The sequence below is a fragment of the Scyliorhinus canicula genome, chromosome 14 (assembly GCF_902713615.1).
Source record: "Scyliorhinus canicula chromosome 14, sScyCan1.1, whole genome shotgun sequence".
NCBI lineage: Eukaryota > Metazoa > Chordata > Chondrichthyes > Carcharhiniformes > Scyliorhinidae > Scyliorhinus > Scyliorhinus canicula.
In genome coordinates, this window is record NC_052159.1 from 7,702,178 (window position 1) to 7,723,899 (window position 21,722).

The window sequence follows — 21,722 nt, forward strand, 5'->3', positions numbered from 1 at the left end:
TTCGTATACTCCTGGCATTGAAGTAGACACACTTCAAACCACCTACCTGAACACTGGCACCCTCTTGCGAAGTCAAATCTGTGCTCCTGACCTCTATACTCTCAATCTCCCGTACCCCAAAACTACAATCCAGGTTCCCATGCCCCATCTATTGACTCTGTCTATACCTCCTGCTGCCTTGGGAAAGTGGGCAGCATAATCAAAGACCCCTCCCACCCAGGTTATTTTCTCTTCCATCGGGCAGAAGATACAAAAGTCTGAGAACATGCACTAACAGGTACACAAACAGCTTCTTCCCTGCTGTTACCAAACTCTTAAATGACCCTCTTATGGACTGAACTGATCTCTTCTCTGCTGAATAGTACTACACAGCGTATGCTTCACTCGATATCTGTGTCTATGTATTTATATTGTGTATTTTTCGTATGTTCTACGTTTTTTCATGTATGGAACATGGGCAGCATGGTAGCACAGTGGCTAGCACTAGCTTCACAGCGCCAGGGTCCCAGGTTCGATTCCCCGCTGGGTCACTGTGCGGAGTCTGCACATTCTTCCCGTGTCTGCGTGGGTTTCCTTCGGGTGTTCTGGTTTTCTCCCACAGTCCAAAGACATGCAGGTTAGGTGGATTGAACCTGCTAAATTGACCTTGGGTAGGGTGCTCTTTCCAAGAGCCGATGCAGACTCGATGGGCTGAATGGCCTCCTTCTGCACTGTAAATTCTATGTAAATTGCCCTTAGTGTTCAAAAAGTTTAGATGGGGTTATTGGGTTACAGGGATAGGGTGGAAGTGAGGGCTTAAGTGGGCGGTGCAGACTCGATGGGCTGAATGGCCTCCTGCACTGTATATTCTATGTTGATCTGTCAGGACTGTAAGCAGAACAATACTTTTCACTGTACCTCGGCACACGTGACAATAAATTCAATCCAAATTAGGGATGGACAATAAATGCTGGCTGGAGCAATAAATGACACCCACATCCTGAAAACAAATAAAAATAAATGGACAAATTCATATTTGCTCATTTTATATTCCATTTGCCAGGTTCACTCACTGAAACCTATCTATGACTCTTTGTAGCCTCATGTCCTCTTCATAATTTATTTTCTTTCTCATGTTTGTGCCATCAGCAAATTTCGCAGCCATACCTTTATCCCCTTGGTCCAAGTTATTTATAAAAATTGAGGCCACAACACTGATCCCAGTGGCACACGACTCCTTGCCAACTAGAAAAAGACCCATTTATGCCAACTGTTTCCTCTTGGCTAACCCATGCCAATATGTGACCTTATCAAATACCATCTGGGAATCCAAGTACGATACATCCACTGGCTCTCCTTTATCCACAGCACATGTGAGTCATTCAAAGAACTGCAATAAATTGGTCAAACATGTTTTGCTTTTCAGGAAACTAAGTTGACTCTGCCTGATGACCCGCAGTCACCATCTCCCTCATCACTTCTTTCAAGACCCTAGGATGATTTTTGCATGATTAATTCCCCACACGGCACCTTCTATAGGACCAACGCTCACTTCGTTGACCCTTTCCTTATTTAAATATCTATAGAAACTCTTACTATTGACTTTATTTTTCCAGCTATCTTTCTTCTGTACTCTAATTTTTCCCTCCAACCTTCTGACCTGCCACCCACCTTTGTGAAATGATATGCTTTTTCTTTAAGTTTGGTACTGTTGTAGCTCTTTTGGTTATGATCACTGTTATTTGGTGTGCACACAGAGGCACAGTGGTTATCACTGCTGCCTCACCGCACCAGGGTCCTTGGTTCAATTCCAACCTTGGGTGACTGTCCGTGCTGAGTTTGCATGTTCTCCCTGGTTTTGCGTTGGATTCCTCCGGGTGCTCTGCCTTCCTTCCACAGACCAAAGATGTGCAGGGTGGACGGATTGGCCATGCTAAATTGCCCCTTCATGTCCAAAGGTTAGGTGGGGTTATGGGGATAGGGCAGGGTCATGGGCCAAGGTAGGGTGCTCTTTTGGAGAGTCGGTACAGACTCGATGGGCTGAATGGCCTCCTTCTGCACTGTAGGTATTTTATGATTCTGAGGTTATCATTTAATCCCATCGTGTTGCATGATATCGGATCTAATGTAGCCTGCTGTCTAGTAGGCTCCAGATATGCTGTGTAAACTGTCCCAAAAAACATTCTATGAACTCTTCAGCAACACTACCCACCTGACTTTTCCAGTCTATATGTAGATTAAAATCCCCAAATATTATTGCCGTATCTTTCTGACAAAAGTCCCATTTTCTCTTCCTTTATACTCTGTCAAACTGTTGGGTTGGGTTTGGGAGCTCAACCAAACTGCTTGGGTTGCCCAAGGCACCATTGGAGGAATCCTTCAGGGTAGTGTCCTAGACCCAAGCATATTCAACTGCTTAATCAATGGCCGTCCTACATCATAAGGTCAGAAGTAGAGATATTGGCTGGTTATTCCATAGAGTTTGGCACCATTCATGACTCCTCATGTACTGATGTAGTCCACGTCCACATGCAACAAGACCTGGACAGCATTCCAGCTTGGGCTGATAATGGCACCCAATGACCATCTCCAACATCACTTAAGCCTCTTCCATCAACAGTGTCTTGGGGAAGTGGGGACCCCACCCCCCCCCAACTACCTGACTTGAATGGGACAATTGCACCTATCTTCAAGAAGGGAGATAAATCATGCTGTGGAAGCCATTAAGGTTTTTCCCACTTGTCTTTAGCAGGGAAAAAATCCTGACATGCATTCTTCTGAATTGCCGCCTTCCTGTGGTTAAGGAAATTCCGAAGAGGTAATGTGAATTTAGACCGCAGGAACCTCACACATTGGTGTTTGTTGGCAGAAAAATCTAAGAAAAATGTTGAGACCAACACTGGGAACTCTTCATTGCATTGATCGACTTGAACATAGAACAGTACAGCACAGAACAGGCCCTTCGGCCCTCGATGTTGTGCCGAGCAATGATCACCCTACTCAAACCCACGTATCCACCCTATACCCGTAACCCAACAACCCCCTCCCCTAACCTTACTTTTTAGGACATTACGGGCAATTTAGCATGGCCAATCCACTTAACCGGCACATCTTTGGACTGTGGGAGGAAACGGAGCACCCGGAGGAAACCCACGCACACACGGGGAGGACGTGCAGACTCCGCACAGACAGTGACCCAGCCGGGAACCAAACCTGGGACCCTGGAGCTGTGAAGCATTTATGCTAACCACCATGCTACCGTGCTGCCCATGCTACCGTGACTTGACAAAAGCATTTGACTCAGTAAATCACAAGGCTTTGCATATTGTGCTCCAGAGATTTGGATCACCAAGAAACGTATTCACAATCCTGCAGTTGTTTCATGTTTCATGATGATATGATTGTAACTGTCTTGAGTGGGAAATCTAAAACAGACATCTTCAAAATCCGAATTGAGGTCAAGCAAGGCTATGATTATCTACCTGACTGTGGCTGTTCACCTCATCAGCTGGCTTCTGGTGTCCGTATCAACTACTGTTCAGATGGAAAGCTCTTAACCTCTGTGCCAGAGCCTAACTGGCAACATAAATATGCATGATCTACAGTTTGCTGATGAATGTGATGTTGTTGCCCTCTCCACAGGTTGCAAACCATTCTCTACCTTTTCATACAAGAAACTTGGCCTGACCTTTGAATGTTGTCAAAACCCACATCTGGTCAGCCAAATATTTCACCTCCCATTTATGTTGACTGAGAGAATCTGGAATATGTTGAGTACTTCCCAGATCTTTGGCAGCAGGACTATGGTAGAATACTTACTTGGATGAGTGCAGCTCCATCAACCGCCAAGAAACTTGACATCATCCAGTACAAAGCAGCCCACTTGATGAGCAACTCATCCACTGCCTTAAACATTTACCACTGATTCAGCGCTAGCAGTGTGTAACATATGTAAGATGCACTGCAGAAACTTGCTAAGCTTCCTTCCTCAGCACTTTTTAAACCCTGACATCTACCACCTAGAGACCAGGGCTACAGCAGCTTGGTGGTCATCACCACCACCCACCAGTTCCCCTTCAAGCCGTACAGCATTCTAACTTGGCGTTCCTTCACCATCGCTGGGTAAAAAAACCTGGAACTAACGGCACTGTAGGTGTGCCTATGCTAGATGGACTGCAGTGATTCAAGAAGCTTGCCTCACCACCACCATCACGAGGGGAGCTAGGAATGGACAACAAATGCTAGCCCAGCCAACGACACCCACTTCCCATGTAAGAGTAAGAAAAGTCTCCAAGTACCATAAACTGACGAGAATAGGAATGTACTTTTTAAAAATAAATTTAGAGTACCCAATTATTTTTTTCCAATTAAGGGGCAATTTAGCGTGGCCAATCCACCTAACATGCACATCTTTGGGTTGTGGGGGTGAAATCCATACACACACGGGGAGAATGTGCAAACTCCACACAGACAGTGACCCAGGACTGGGATCAAATCTGGGTCCTCAGCGGCATAGGCAGCAGTGCTAACCACTGCGCCACCGTGCCGCCCCAAGAATAGGAATATACTTAATTGAAAAGGAAATTGAATTGAATTGTATCTCCTCCTGCCTGCCCCTACCAGTCCAGGGAAGTAATGTCTCAACTGCTGATGTTGGGTGAATGCAACACCAATTGGGATGGAAGCTTGAGCATCTGGGTTCTACATGAGCCAGTGTTGCTAGCAGTTGAACCACAAATGTGGACTCAGGTTGTCTATTTCCTATCTTTTGCCAGTTTTCTCCTTCGTTGCTTGAATTTCTGGCTTCTTCCCTCCAGTACTGTTCCATGTGCGCTGACTAACTTGATCAAGGTGCTTATTTCATGCAGTTTCATGTATAACACTTGATTGTCGTGCCGCCATTGGGGAAGGGTGCCTAACAGCTGAATCTCAGTCTGTCCTTTCCTGGCACAGCCCATCCTTACCAGCTAGATCTCACTAGATCAGAAACTTTGTGTGACTTGATTTTCCTGGGTACCAAGGGAAATGGCCACCCATTGCCACTGACCTGGCTGAGGTTAGCCATCTTGGCACAGATTGTGTATTTGAAACAAATACTTTTATGTTCTGCACAGTTGACTTAGTAGTGAACTGAACCATCAAGAGAGGAGGGTTTCCATAGAACAACGTTTACACAATGTACTTTTGTCCCTTAAGACTTTAGATGAGCTCAAATGACACCAATAAAAATGATTATTGTAAAAACCCTACTGGGTCACTGATGTGTCCTTTTTAAGGATGACTACCTGTCTTTAATAGCTCTGGCTGGCCTGTGTGTGATGCTGGGCCTATTGCCTCCTCAACTGGCCGATCAAACCACTCAGTTGTGGCAACATGGGATCGACGATACATTTTAGTCTTGTCAGTGATACACAAATCTCAAGAATACGTACTTAAAAAAAAACCAATGTGCTTCGTTAGAAATGGATTTCTCCATATCAAGCGAAGCCTCCCACACCTTACTGCAAAAACATGTGTGTCAGCGCAAGTGAATATTGACAGACCTCTCAGGGCAGCACGGTAGCATTGTGGATAGAACAAGTGCTTCACGGCTCCAGGGTCCCAGGTTCGATTCCGGCTTGGGTCACTGTGTGCGGAGTCTGCACATCCTCCCCGTGTGTGCGTAGGTTTCCTCCGGGTGCTCCGGTTTCCTCCCACAGTCCAAAGATGTGCAGGTTAGGTCGATTGGCCATGATAAATTGCCCCTAGTGTCCAAAATTGCCCTCCGTGTTGGGTGGGGTTACTGGGTTATGGGGATAGGGTGGAGGTGTTGACCTTGGGTAGGGTGCTCTTTCCAAGAGCCGGTGCAGACTCGATGTGCTGAATGGCCTCCTTCTGCACTGTAAATTCTATGATCTATGAATGGAGGAGGAAGGCTCCATTACAGCCTGCATAGTCTCTGTGCTTTACGCACACGAGCACAAATTGGTTTTACCCCAGCTATGTCAGTTTCTTCTTCTCTCCTGCCCCTTGCAGCTTCTGGGGGTCAGTTTTATCAACATTATTGGTGTCCGGATTGGCGAATACTTCACAGACTTGGGGCCATCTGCTTTATGGAGATACAGTACTAACAAGTGTCCTTTCTCTTTCAGTATCTCTGTGAATGCCAATTTGATGATAATTTGAAATTCAAGAATGTGCTGAACGAAGAGGAGCCAGATGCTATGCGCATCCATCCAATTGGGCGAGATAAAGATGGCCTAATGTATTGGTACCAATTGGACCAAGAGTACAATGTGCGATTATACACGGAAGAACAAGATGATCAAGATGGCACTTCATGGAGGCTCATTGTAAGGTATGGTGAGGGTGGGAGAGTGACTTTTCTGTTGCGTTTCTTGCAGTTAGTTTATGCTTTAGAAGGCTGCCTGGATTCCTCAGTATTAAAATGGGATGGGTGGATGGCAACTCCGCCTTGGGAAGTGGTTATTTCAATAGTGCAGGGAGAAAGAAAAACTGGGTGTTTGAACATAACCAATCTGCTTGGGATATATGTGGTGTGACATGAGGTGAAGAAAAAAGGCAGGCAAAAAAAAACCAAATCAATTCTCTAGATTTGAACGTTACTGGCAAACCTGGCCCATTTTGAGTTGCCCTTGAGAAGATCACGTTCCCATGCACCTACCTGTTGCCTTGCAGAAGGTGGGCTAGAATTTCTCAAAGATTTCTGTAAACGATGGGCTATTATGAGTCCACCACGACTAAGTTTTACAATTAAAATTGTTCATAGAGGCATTCTCGCCCGCCACCCCATATAGGAAATGGAAGAGGTCGTTTAACCCTCGTGTCCGTTGAAATGAAAATCACTTATTGTCACAAGTCGGCTTCAAATGAAGTTACCGTGAAAAGCCCCTAGTCGCCACATTCTGGCGCCTGTTCAGGGAGGCAGGTACGGGAATTGAACCCGTGCTGCTGGCCTTGGTCTGCTTTACAAGCCAGCTATTTAGCCCACTGTGCTAAATCAGCCCATGGCTGAATAATTAAGCCTCTTTGATATCTTTAAAATTTTAAAATCTATCTTGGATTTAAAATTGTTACGACCCCCTGGGCTAGTATGCAGTCAATTCCGGCCCACTGGATCCGGAGTTGCAACACAATTGAAATCAACAAATAATTTGAAGAAAACACCCCAAGTCTTTGGCCCTTGCGACCCAAAAAACACTGTCACCCAGTTGTACAGTTAAATACAATTAATTTTATTAATAACTATAATTCCATATGTAGCAAATTCAACTGGTTAACTTTATCTAATTCCTAACTCTCCCTCTTTAGCTCACCCCCTCCTATATATATATATATATATATATATATATATATATAATATATATATATATGTGTACACACACACACACACACACCCCAGACAGACAGACAGACAAACAAACACAAATGGGAAAAGAGGGGTGTAAAATAATGCTGAAAGTAAAAAGGATAAGAGTCTTCATTTCAGATGGTTGTCTTCGAGCACACCTTCCATTAGTTTCAGCTTTTAAATCGAGGTTTCTGCTTTCAGTCCGTAATGGGTTATGCTGTCGATTCATCCAGGTTCTTCAAGTTCAGAAATACAGCAGCTATGCAGTTTTTCTAAAGCAAAAGAGAGCCTCACATAGCTTCTCCTCCGAATGTCCAGGGCCCGACTGTTCCTTCCTTAGTTCTCTGAAAACCAGCCCACTTGGTCGGACCCAATCACCGCCTGCTGCTGGGCAGAATATGGCCTTTTGCCAATTCATTGGCCACCAGCTGACCAATCAAATTGGGTCTCTCCAACTTCTCGGGTGCCAAAACGCCTGCTGTTCAAAAGCATGCACTGTGAACTATTTTATAACTTTTGAGTTCCTCACTTCCTCTGCTCATTTTAAAGGTATATGCCCATTAAACATCCATGGATCAAAAATGATAGCGGCAAAATAAAGGAAATGGAAAATAAGGAAATCAACAGGAAACCCTTCAGGGAAACTCTTTTCTCTCTTCCCAGTTCATTTATTCGCTCCTAATCCTACCAACCTCCTCCCCCATTTCATGATTAAGTTCTTTGTTTCTCACTATGATAACACACACCATCCATCACAGCTTTTCCTGGTTCCAATCTGCTGCATGATACTACTGCTTTACCCATCAGGGTAGAACTGTCCTGCAGGCTAAAGGCAGGAGCCATTGAGATCAGGAATTCCAAAATGCTATAGAGCTCTGTCCTTGAACGAGAGCAGCAGATTTGGGTGATACAGGTTAATTAGACACAGCGATAGTGAAGGGACAGTGATTATAGTTCAAAGAGAGGGTGATGCATGCCTTGGAGGGGACTTAATGGTGGTGGTGTTCCCATGCCCTTGTCTTTCTCGGTGGTAGGTGTTGAGGGTTTCAAAGGACTGTTGAAGGAGTCTTGGTGAGTACTGCAGTGCAGATTGTAGATGGTACACACTGCTGCAACTGTGTGTTGGTGGTGGAAGGATTGAATGTTTAAAGTGATGGATGGGATGTCAATCAAGCTGACTTATTGAGTGATGTCAGAGCAGCATCCATCCAGGCAAGTGGAGAGTATTCCATCACACTCCTAACTTGTGCCTTGTCGATGGTGGAAAGGCTTTGATAAGTCTGGAGGAGAGTTACTCTCCACAGAATCTGCAGCCGCTGACCTTCACTTGTAGCCACAGTATGTATATGGACGGCACGGTAGCACAGTGGGTAGCACTGTTGCTCCACAGCTCCAGGGTCCCAGGTTCGATTCCCGGCTTGGGTCACTATCTGTGCGGAGTCTGCATGTTCTCCCTGTGTCGGCGTGGGTTTCCTCCGGGTGCTCCGGTTTCCTCCCACAAGTCTCTAAAGACGTGCTGTTAAGTAATTTGTACAATCCAAATTCTCCCTTGGAACAGACGCCGGAATGTGGTGACTAGGGGTTTTTCACAGTAACTTCATTGCAGTGTTAATGTAAGCCTACTTGTGACAAAGAATATTTTTTTAAATTATAATTATATGGTTAGTCCAATACAGTTTCTGGTGAGTGGTAACACCCAAGATGTTGATACTGTAGTAATATTGCTGAATGTCAAGGAAGGTGCCTGGGTGTCCTCGTGCACAAATCACAAAAAGCTAGCATGCAGGTTCAGCAGGTAATGGGGAAGGCAAATGGAATGTTGGCCTTTATTTCAAAGGGATTGGAGTATAAAAATAGGGAAGTCGTGCTAAAACTATACGGGAGGTTGAGTAGATTGGGCCGAACTCATTGGTGTTTGGAAGAATGATTCTCGGGGGTGGGAGAGTCTAGGACCAGAAGATGTAATCTCAGAGTAAGGGGTGACCCACTTAAGACAGAAATGAGGAGGAATTTCTTCTCTTGAGGGCAGTGAATCTGTGAAATCCTTTCCAGCATAGAGCTGTAGAGGCTGGGTATGTTCAAGGCTGAGGGAGACGGATTTTTAGTCAGTAAGGTAATCCAGGGTTATGGGGATAAGGTGGGAAAGTGGAGTTGAGGATTCTGTCAGATCAGCCTTGATCTCATTGAATGGCGGAGCAGACTCGATGGGCCGAGTGACCTACTTCTGCTCCTTTGTTTAATGGTGTTAGAAATGGTCATTTCCTGGTATTTGTGTGGCACAAATGTTACTTGCCACTTATCAGCCCAAGCCTGAAAGTTGTCCAGAACTTGCTCCATATCGACACGGACTGTTTCAATACCCGAGGAGTCATGAATTGTGTTGAACATTGTGCAATAATCGGTGTGCACCTGCATTTCTCCTTTAAACTTAGTAAGGCACTTCACAGGAGTATTATCAAACAAAAATTGGACACTGAGCTACATGAAATGAAATGAAAATCGCTTATTGTCACGAGTAGGCTTCAAATGAAGTTACTGTGAAAAGCCCCTAGTCGCCACATTCCGGCGCCTGTTCGGGGAGACCGGTACTGGAATTGAACCGTGCTGCTGGCCTGCTTGGTCTGCTTTCAAAGCCAGGGATTTAGCCCTGTGCTAAACAGCCCCTGATGCAGAGATATTGGGCAGTTGATCAAAAGTTTGGTCAGAGAGATAGGTTTTAAGGAGCATCTTAAAGGAGGAGAACTTTATAGAGGTGTTTGGGACTGTGGGGCAGAGAATGAAGGCACGACCAGCAATGATGTAACAATTAAAATGGGAAGGTGGAGGAATGTGAAGGTACCAGAGGAGTGTCTGGGTGGGAGAGTTTACAGAGATGGGAAGGGGCAACGTCATGGGAGGGATTTGTAAGCAAGTGGAGAATTCTAAATTGACCATGCCAAATCGAGATTACAAGAAAAATTTGTGAATTCAGAGGTGAACTGACCTTCAATCCATTGATGCCGAGGATGAAGGGGTTGTCTTGTGGCGATAGTTTGGGCTGGTTGGTCCAGTGCCATTGGAGTTTAGAAGAACGAGAGGCAAGTTTATTGACACATAAGATCCTGATGGGGATTGTTGACTTCTTTATTTCTATGTGAACCACAAGCTGTTTCTTATATTGATCGAATGACCACACAACCAGTATATTAGTTCAAAAGACAGTTTATTAATAAACACAAGACTTATCTCTGTATGCAATGATACACGCGGCTATGCACTAAACTAGACCTAATAAGTAAGGTGACCTTTACTTAACTTCGGGGTGACCGGCTCTGTGCGGGATAAGGCCTTTATCTGTGTCCACGTGGGTCGGTTGGAAGTCGTCAGGTTCTTCTCGGCTGGGCTTGTCCTTCAGGTAGCGATTGCGGGTCCTTGAACTTGGCTTGTTGATATGCTGCAATTGGTCGCGCACAGGCCGGTCCAAAAGAGGCTGATCCTTTGAGCGCAGGGCTTCTTATCCTGCTCCCCTTTCGAGCCCTTTTGGGCTGTGCTATCTCAGGATCCAATGGATCAATAGTATATTGATCACCCTAAACGATTCTGGCCAATTATGGGTGGGTACCTCGATGGCTGGGCGGGTCCTAGCTATCATTGTCCCAGGCACGTATGCCTTTCCAAATAAGGGGAAGTGGCACCTGTTAGTCTGCTGCTGTTGCCCTTCCTTGATTTGAGTTCTATTGTCCTGGGGAAAATGGTGATTAACCTTTAATAGGTGCAAGTTTGTGACTGGCACATACACAAAGGCTGTGTATTTCTCTGTGCCCCAAGTTGACCACAGTTTCCATGGTCCTTTGCAGGTGGACATTTTAGATGGCTACAGGATTGACGGTGGATGGTAACAGGATGTTTCCCCTTTGGGAGGGACTGGAACTAAGGGGATGCAGTATAGAAATAAGGGGTCTCCTTTATAAGAAGCAGTTAAAAGGAATATTTCGAGAGCGAGAGAGTCGTGAGTGTGGATGGAGGCAGAGTAATTGAATATTTTTAAGGCAGACAAATAGGATAGAGGGTAGAGAAGAAAATAGATAGTATAATCAGATCAGCCATGATCTTACCAAATGGCAGAGCAGGTTCGAGCCACCGAAAGACCTATTCTCATCATTCATATGTTCACATGGATGAAGTTTGGATGAGTTCACGGTCATGGAGGTTGGAAGATTGGAGGTCTAGCCAAGAAAGCGTTAGAAGAACAAGTCTAGAGGGTGAGATGTTGCATTTGTAATCCAGGGGTCCAAGCCAATGCTGTGGGGACCCGGGTTCAAATCCCAACACGGCAGCTAGTCTCAGTTATGGTTACCATGACAACCATCGTGTATGTTACAAAAGCTCATCTGGTTCACTAAATCCTTTAGAGAAGGAAATCTGCCGTCCTTACCTGGTCTGGCCTACATGTGACTCCAGACCCACAGCAATGTGGTTGACTCTTAACTGCTCCCTGAAATGGCCGAGGAAATCACTCAGTTCAAGGGCGATTAGTGATGGACAACAAATGTCAGCCTTGTCGTTGACATTCGCATCCTATGAATTAATAAAAAGAGTGACAAAGGTAAGAATGACCCCAAGCCTCCATGTGGTTCTGGGTCTTCCTGGCTGGAAGAACGTGCTACCTCACTATCTGAGGAATTGTAACTGGAGCTGGACAGCGCAATCCTCAGCGAGCCGACCTACTTCTGACCTCACTATCAAATCTAGAGATTACCAGAGAGCGATCAAAAGCGGGAGTCCCAGCTGATTCCACCTCCCTCCCAATCCTAGTTTGAGATTGTTTCTCCAGTGAATAACCATTGAATCTCACAGAAATTGGAACATAAGCCTAAACTCAATTCTCCGGAAATCTTGGAAATGACCCAAAAATATTTCTTACCAGCATATATGCAAGATGTATGCTGAACAGAACACACTGCTCTTATCTGTTCTTTCATTGGCCTGTTTCTTTAAGGGACTATCTGAATGCTTACGAGATTGCCGAATCCACAACAATATGGTCATGGCGTGTGTCCGTGAATTTTTGTTTTAACAGGGACCGTAATGAATTGGCTGAAACACTGCAACTGCTGAAAGCTCAGATAGATCCGGCGTTACTAACCAAGTTTATCCAGGAAGATGGCTCCTCTCGTACTAGCCCTACACCTGAAGATGACGAGAATAAGAAAGAACTTGAACATCTGGAAGGTAATTTTTCTCTTCTATAAATGTTGATTCCGGTTCTGAGATCTGTCTAAATGTTTTGAGTGCCCATTCACATGCGTGCTCATCGGCAGTATCTATAGGAGGGAAGGTGAGCTATCACTGTTTAACTTAATCCCCCGTTTGCCTAACATTCCCAAGCGCACACTTCCAATGGGGAACAATACAAAATGGTTAGGAACAGAAACCTTGATTTGATTAATCGGTGAAAATGAGCATCTTTATTTTGCCATTCTACCTGAACCCAATTTTCGGTGGTTTGAACTCTCATCACATTCCCACCCACTCCCAATTAATTCTGGTGTGCAGTGTGTCTTCAGTCTCGTTTCCCTTTTGTCTGCCGACGGTTTGTGGGTGTATTGTGTGCTGTGTCTTTCAGTTAAACCAAGCCCTCTTCTAGTTCAAATGGGTGCAAAGCATTCTGTGGCATTACTTGAAGAGGACTGTGCTGTGAATGTGTCAACCTCTCCCTCAACTAAAAGTATCATAAACCAGATTAGCTTGCCCTTCTCTCATTCCTGTTTGAGACTTTCCTGCAATTTGACCAAAAGTTATTTGTTATATGTGTAGCATTTTTGAGTCACTTCTATGAGAAGTTTTACAAATTAAAGCTTTCTTCTTTGATTAACCATATATTTTTAAAAATGTTTGAACAGAGGAAGTAAAGGCGGATGGAACGATAAAAGGGCAGCAGAAGGAACCTGAAAAGGCCACAAACTCAAATCCGGCATCTCCACCCACAACTACCTCTCCAAAAGTTGAGGAAAAAGCACGAACAGTCAAGAAAGAGCAAGATGAAGATGGCTCAAAGGCAGGGCAGACCATTAAGATAGAGCAGCCTGCCATAGAAAACACTGATGAGAAAGGTGAAGGTGCTAAACTGACCAAAGAGAACAATCTTGTGACAATTAATAAGCTAACTGATGGAGGAAACACGGCTACGAAAGTAGAAATGGCCAGTCTGAAAGGCTCCAGTGATTCCAAAGGTTGCAGTAATAAGTTGACAGCTGAAGACCGTGAAAAACTGGGAATTTGCAACAAGGTGGAACCTCCTGACGATGTCAAAGAGAAATCCTCAGAAGAGCTCGAAAGGGCCTTAAAAACCGTCAAGCAGGCAAAACTCCCCATGAAAAAGCGTGAAATTAAACTGACTGAAGATTATGACAGTTCAGTGAAGGGGCCACTCAGCAAACCCATGACTCCTGTCAAAGAGCCATTGAAAGAAGAATCCAAAGCAGAAGTTGAGACAGTAAAGCAGGTACCTGAGGAGCAAGCGGAGGGAAAGCAACTGGTGAACGGCGAGATAGCTGCTGGACCCCACGTGAACAACCACAAAACTGAAGAGCAAAATACAGAAGCATCTGTTCCAGAGAAGGCTGAGCCGAAGAAAAAGAATCAGGAGCCTGAACACCCGCATCCAACTAAAGAGGAGGAAAATGGCATTGACGGGTCAGGCAAAGGGGATTCTGATTTGCCAGTGAGGCTTAATCAGGAGAATCACGCAAGCAGAAATGAAGTGGAGGTAAACCAGAACTGCACAGCGAAGGAGAAAGGTGCAGACCAGGATTTCCCAAAGCTCGAGAAGCCTACTGAGGAAGCCAGGTCAAAATGTGAAGATGAAGAGGATTCTTCAAAGAGTTCCCTGAGCACCAAACTGTCTGACATAGCAACATCCGACACGCAACAGGCAAGTTTCGCCAAGGTGGAGGAGGAACGTACAGAAAAAGTGCCTGTGAGGAGAACAAGAGCGTCTTTGAGGCAACAGATGTTGGAGAAGACTTTGGAGGCAGAAGCAGCCCAAAAGGTTGAGCAGGTGGAAGAGAAGCAGGAGACCGAGCCTAACGGGGCAAGGTGCTTAAGGAGGTCGTTGAGAATATCCAAACCCACAGCGAAAGTAACAGAAAGCCAGGAGAAGAAAGCGAGCAAGAGAGAAGAGTCTGCACCTCTGAGTCCAGATAGGGATGAGAATCAGAAAAAGATGGAGAAAGATTCCAAAGGAGCAAAGGTACAGTGATTTGATTGTTTAAAAATCCACGAAAAAAAAGGTTTGTTGTGGGTGTTGCTGGCAAGGCAGGATTGTCCAAATGAAGGGATTGTGAGTCAACACCTTGAAAACAACAGAGTAGCTTGCTCAGCCATTTCAAGGGGCAGATGCGAGTCAACCAAATTGCTGTGGGTCTGGAGTCACGTGTCGGCCAGACCAGGTAAGGATAGCAAATCACCTTCCCTAAAGAACAGAGTGAATCAGATGGGGATTTTGATGACCATCCTGTAATTTTATGGCCAAAGTTTCTAATACTAATGTTTTATTTCAGGGTTTATATAACTAATTAAATTTAAATTTCCCAGTTGCCCTCTTGGGGCTTTGAACTTGTCTCCAAAGTGTTAGTTCCAGGCCTCTGGGCCACTATTCCAGTAACATAACCACTATCAACTGTACCAGCCAATGCATTGAGGTAAAAGAGGTGAACAACACTTGGATCGAATTAAGTCCTGCTAAACAGAACTTGTAATGGGATTTACAGTATTGCCAAACCTGTCTAGTTCTTCCCCAAGAGAGAGATTTTAACTGGCAGCTGGATTGTTGTAGTCAACAAAGGTTTGAGCACAATTTCTATGAAAAGCCTGTAGAAGTTTACAGCAGACAGAAGGCCATTTGGCCCATCATGTTTGTGCTGGAGCTGTTTATGTCACGTGCCATTTATTTTCCAGTGGCTGGTTTAGCACACAGCTAAATCGCTGGCTTTGAAAGCAAACCAAGGCAGGCCAGCAGCACGGTTCAATTCCCGTGCCAGCCTTCCCGAACAGGCGCCAGAATGTGGCGACTAGGGGCTTTTCACAGTAACTTCATTTGAAGCTTACTTGTGACAATAAGTGATTTTCATTTCATTTTCTCCATAACTCTGTAGCTCCCTCTTCAAATAGCTGTCCACTGTTCCCTTAATATGCAGTCGTCTCTACCTCCACTGTTTCCTCTGTCAAACGTTCTATGCTGCCAAGAATTATTTTCGTCTTTTAAAAAAAAAAAAAAATGCTGCTGACTTACTGGATGAATGGAGTGTGGAGGATGGATGCTGAAGGGTCGGAGGGTTGATCTTTGTTTACCTCACTGATTTCTGCCATGCTGAAAAATGAAATGAAATGAAAATTGCTTATTGTCACGAGTAGGCTTCAATGAAGTTACTGTGAAAAGCCCCGAGTCGCCACATTCCGGCGCCTGTTCGGGGAGGCTGATACGGGAATTGAACCGTGCTGCTGGCCTGCCTTGGTCTGCTTTATAAGCCAGCGATTTAGCCCAGTGTGCTAAACCAGCTGGTAGTTATCCTGCAATCTACAATTTTGGCCTTGTGTTCCTGAAATTAGAACGATGGTGAGGTAGGAGTGATCAGCCAGAGCTTCCCCAGCTAATTTGCTGCAAAAGTTTGGGGAGGAGTAGTCTTGGTCACTTTAGCCACAAATGAGGTGAAAAGCTGGAAAGAAATGTGAAAAGAGAGAACAAAAATCATCTCTGTGAAAAGACATGAGGAAGACGCACAGAGGAAATTGAAGAGGGAATAAAATGGAAAGTGGATCAGCGATAGTTGCAGATGGAAGTTGTCAAGAACGCAAGACAGGAGCAGGACTAGGCTATTCGGCCCCTCGAGCCTGTTTCCCCCATTCAATAAGATCATGGCTAATCTGATTATGACTTTAACTCCACCTCCCTGTTTCCCATAACCCTTGACACCCTTTGTCAATCAAAAATCTATATTACTCAATCTTTAATATATATTCAATGACCCAGCCTCTACTGCTCTCTGGAGCAGAAAATTCCACAGATTAACGACCCTCAAAAGGTGAGCAATTTTTTCTCAGTATTAACTGAGTTTAAAAGTTAGGCTTCTCTATCTCCTAGTTCTAGCCTCCGCCACAAGAGGAATCCGTTTTGGTCCCCTTATCCAAGGAAGGATATACTGGCATTTGAGGCAGTCCACAGAAGGTTCACTAGGTTCATCCTAGGTATAGAGGGGTTTTCTTATGAGGAGAGGTTGCGTATGTTGGGCCAAAAATGTGCAGGTTAGGTGGATTGGCCACGCTAAATTGTTCCTTTGTGTACAGGTTAAGTACCAGGTTGGGGTACTCTTTCAGAGGGTTGGTGCAGACGCGGTGGGCTAAAAGACCTCTTCCTGCATTGTAGGAATGCCATGGTCTGATGGCCTGTACTCATTGGAGTTTAGAAAAATGGGAGGTGACCTTATTGAAATACATAGCATTCTCAGGCGGCTCGGCAGGATAGATGCTGAGAGGTTGTTTCCCCTTGTGGGAGAATCTAGATGTGGAGATGCTGGCGTTGGACTGGGGTGAGCACAGTAAGAAGTCTTTCAACACCAGGTTAAAGTCCAACAGGTTTGTTTCAAACACGAGCTTTTGGAGCACTGCTCCTTCCTCAGACTGTAAGACTTCTTAATGTGGAGAATCTAGAACAAGAGGGCATAATCGGAGAGTATGGGGTCACCCATTTGAGACAGAAATTAGGAGGAATTTCTTCTTTTGAGGGTAGTGAACCTGTGAAGAGAGCTGTCGGGGCTGGGTCATTAAGTATGTTCAAGGCTGAAATAGACAGATTTATAATCAGCTGGGGGATCGAGAGTTATAGTGATACGGTGGGAAAGAGGAGTTGAAGATTGTCATTTCAGATCAGCCTTAATCTCACTAAATAGCAGAGCAGACTCGATGGGCTTCTTTATCCTCGCGGCATCCAGCTTGTCAAATCCTCTCGTGATGTTTGTATTTTTCAGTAAATCACTTCTCATTCTCCTAAAGGGAAATAGAAACTGATGCTGCCCCATGCACCTTGGCAATCTTGTGTTTCGGTTTGGACTTTAAAAAAAAAAGTTATTTGATGGGATGTGGGCATCACCAGCAAAGTCAGCATTTGTTGTCCATCCCTAATTGCACTTGAACTGAGTGGCCTGCTGGACCATTCTAAAGACAATTAAGAGTCAAGCACATAACTGTGGATCTAGAGTTACTCTGTGTGCCAGAACAGGTGAGGGTGGCAGGTTTATTTCCCTAAAGAACACTTCCTGCCCTTTTACAACAATTATTAGTTTTGTGGTCATTACCGAGATTAGCATTCAATTCCAGATTTAAATTCCACCAGTTGTCATGGGTGGGGGAGATATGAACCCTTGTCTCCAGAGCATTAACCTGGGTCTCTGGATTACTAGTCCAGTGATATTGGGATAATGTCCTCCACCCAATGCTTCCTTTAATGAATGTGATGTGCACTGTTCTTAACTGGATAATTCCGGTTTTGTGTGGGGAAATTGAATTCTGGGTGTTTGCAGAGTGCTTCACATTTCTGTTGGATTGGCACAGTGCAGATCCACAAGGTGACATGCAACCCAGCACAATTTGAAGAGATTTGGTTTAAGGTTTGCTTCTGACGGCCTGGTGTTCACATTACAGCGCAAATGTAAATCCAGCCGGAGAGCCAGGTGGACCAAATCGAGGGGCAGGCGCAGACCCCAGGAATCAAGTGAAGAGAGTGAAAGCGCCCAGGAAGGTGACGAACGTAGTGATGGAGAGGAAGAGGAGGAAGGGCCGCTAGAAGATGATGAGCCCTGTAAAAAATGTGGCTTACCCAATCACCCTGAATTGGTAGGTCTAACTGGTTAGTGACAGAATTGCTCTTTTATCTTGTTCTCTTCTTGCTCTTAATCTATTTTAAGCAGCCACTGGCATACTGGTCTGTGTTTTCAAAGGCACATTCCCGACACAGCATAGTAAAGACTGGTGATTCAATGAAGGATGAAGCATCACCAGCGTTTTAGGCATAATTTCTTTGTCAACTTAATTCTCAAATATGAAAGTAGTTTCACCGTATAGTCTGCAGCCCTTGTGTGAAGCAGGGAGCGTTTGTTAGTCATACCCAGAACTGGGGAAAAGGATCAATGTTTGTTATACTGTTTGTTGGGTGGAGGATGTGGAAGTAACAGTGCAAAAGCTCCAAGAGTAGGCCCACGGCAGTTGCAGTACTGGCCTAAGGAGAGAACAATGGTCTCCTGCTCCTGACTGGTGTCCAGTTGACCCCAACTACAAACCTATGCTTAGGCATCAGGTGGGATCAGGGTCAACTGTCATGGTTACTGTCAAGTTGAAGAGCCTTCTAGACTCGCACGCATTGCAGTGACTTGGACTGTGGATCCTTGCCCCATTAAGATATTAATGCTTTTGGAATATAGATGGGTAAATGTCAATGAGATAATTGGATACAAAATCAAGATGCTGCAAATGTGGGAATTCTGAAATAAAAACATAAAATGCTGGAACTGCTCAGCCGGTTAGGCAGCGCCTGGAGAAACCGAGTTAATGTTTTCAGATTGATGACCTTTCATCAGACCTTGAGAGTAACTATCTTAAATTTCTATCTTTATGCATCTGTTGTTCATCATTTCTGATGAATGGCAATTGGATATTTGGCCTGAAGTGCTACTGTTAATTGTATGACTGTTTTGCGTAGATTCTGTTGTGTGACTCCTGTGACAGTGGTTATCATACAGCTTGTCTACGACCTCCATTGATGACGATCCCCGACGGAGAATGGTTCTGTCCACCTTGCCAACACGTAAGCAACTCCTTTTCCTATGAACGTTACTGCGATAAGATTTTAAAACTGGTCAAAGATTCGCCTTCACAGTCTATTTCTCTTGTATTTTCTCAGAATGTGGGTGAATGTGACTTGTTTATTGCACATCCTCTTGTTTCCCTGGGAAGATGATTGACTGCTGGGAAGTTATTTGAGGATTTGACTGAGTAGATTCTGAGCCTTGCTTCCCCTGGATAGAAAGTTCTGTGATAGAAGTTGAGACGGAATTTTGAGCAATTATATGCTGCTAGAATCTCTAATCTCGCTAACCATGACTGTTCATTTAGTGCAAATATTTACGCATTGGGACCTCTACTTGAGGTTGGAGATTCTGTCATGTTCTGTAGACTGGCCGAAGTGAATGATGAACTACAGAACCCCTAGTTTAAATAATTTATTATGAAACAACTGCGTGATCAGATAACTAGGATAAACAAAATAATGAACTGCCAACACTAATTAACTATTGTAGAGTTACTGCAATAGATGTCTACCCTCTCGCACGACCGACTCCCAACTCCCCAGCCACAGGCTCACGTGGTGGGTTTACACTACCACCTAGTGGTCAGAGATCATGCATAACATTATGTACAGACTTGCTTTATGCATATCACCACATCTCCCTCTTCTAGTTTTCTCTTCAGCCATGTGATGTGACATAACTATTGTATCAGCATCTTTTATGCTTCTGATGTTAACCCTTTATTCCATAACATTCCCCCCACCCAATTCTTTTTGCCCATCATATTTACATCCTCCTGCCAAAGTGTCAGCTTTCACACGTTAGTCTCTGAATTGCCTTGACCAATCTCCCTGATCTTGTGGTTTGAGGTCAGGGATATTCCATATTCTTCTTCTGTTGGTATGAGTGCTAATCCAGGAAGCTCGTAGTAAGTCTTTCCTCTTCAGGATCTGAGTAGTAAGCCCAAGGCCCGGGTTTTCCAGTCCCATTCCGGGTTCCGCCAGGGCGGATGCAGAGAGCCATTCAAATTTCTGTTGACTTTGGGCGGGAATGGACGGTCCCACTGGCTGGAAAGGCCGGATAATCCCACGTGTCCAGTGGCTTTCTTGCCAAGGATATGAAGGTGCTGTAACTAGGGGGCGTAGGCCCAGGAGAAGGGGTTGACCATTTAGAACTGAGATGAGAAATGTCTTCACTGAGAGAGTTGGAAATCTTTAGAATTACCTACCCTAGAGGGTTGTGGATGCTCGTTTATGGATTCTGGGCCCCATGAGAATCAAAGCATATGGAGATAAACTGGGAATGTGGAGTTGTAGAGGATCAAACGTCCTATTGAGAATCAAAAGAGGCCTGATGGTGCACAGTGGTTAGCACTGCTGCTTCACAGCGCCAGGGACCCGCGTTCAATTCTGGTCTTGGGTAACTATGAGCAGTTTGCATTCTCCCCTTGTCTGCGTGGGTTTCCTCTGTGCTCTGGTTTCCTCCCACAGCCCAAATGATGTGCACTTAGTTGGATTGGCCGTGATCAATACGCAGGGTTATGGGGGGGGGAGTGGGTCTCGGCAGGGTGCTCTTTCAGGGGTTCAGTGGAGACCGGATGGGCAGAATGGCCTCCTGCAGTGTCGGGGTTCTGTGGACAACCTGTTTCTTGTGTTATATTCTTACCCCCATCTGACACCTCTGTTACTCCAGTCATGAGATTATTCTATGTTAATTTACAATTAATTAATGGGAAAAGACTTTAAACTCTTGAGGCATTGAGGAGCAGCAGTGAAATGATCTTGTGGAGAGGTGGCAGTTACAGAACTTCAGACTGAAGCACAAGTAGGGAAACCTGACATGAATGCAAACTGGCAAAATTAGCTTGAATTTCAAAAACTTTATTTCTGAGCGATGTATATGTGGAATAGAAATCGGAGGGTTTCATATTTAAGAAGTAGAGGTATTTTCAGAGTTGAGGAATGGCCAAGCTAGGATGGGCTGATTGGCGTGTTGCACCTATATATAATAATCTTGCAACTTTCTTGTTGAAAACTACAGTAACATTGGTGGGCACATGAAAGGAAAAATTGCTGCCCACTTGTCAAAAGGTGTTTTGTTTTTATTTGTTCATGGGATGTGGGTGTCGCCGGCTGGGCCAGCACTTACTGCCCATCCTCGACTGCCCTTGAGGGGGCTGTTAAGAATCAATCACATTGCTGTGGGTCTGGAGTCACATGTCGGCCAAACCGGGTAAGGACGGCAGATTGCCTTCCCTAAAGGACATGAGTAAACCAGATGGGCTTTTACGACAATCGACAATGGTTTCCTGGTCATCATTAGACTTTTAATTCTAGATATTTTATTGAGTTTGGTACATAGAACTGTTATGTTATTGTCACACTAAAAACCTATGTATTAGTCACAGCTATTTATTTCTGTATGGGAGGGGGATGTGTAACTGTACTAAAAGCTGTCCCCTTTTTACTGTCTGCAGAAACTCCTGTGCGAAAAACTAGAAGAACAATTGCAAAATATAGACGTGATGATAAAAAAGAAGGAAAGAGCAGAGAGAAGGTAAAGAGAAAAACCTG

General features: G+C 44.7%; 1 protein-coding gene across 1 annotated transcript in view; it reads left to right on the top strand.

Moving 5' to 3' along the window:
- Positions 1–21,722, top strand: part of rsf1a (remodeling and spacing factor 1a) — a 99,346-nt gene that overhangs the window by 61,300 nt on the left and 16,324 nt on the right. The window contains exons 4-9 of the mRNA XM_038818094.1: positions 6,111–6,316; positions 12,390–12,541; positions 13,213–14,561; positions 18,008–18,199; positions 19,062–19,166; positions 21,626–21,705. Coding sequence (XP_038674022.1) covers positions 6,111–6,316; positions 12,390–12,541; positions 13,213–14,561; positions 18,008–18,199; positions 19,062–19,166; positions 21,626–21,705 — 2,084 coding nt within the window. The remainder of the gene's footprint in view (positions 1–6,110; positions 6,317–12,389; positions 12,542–13,212; positions 14,562–18,007; positions 18,200–19,061; positions 19,167–21,625; positions 21,706–21,722) is intronic.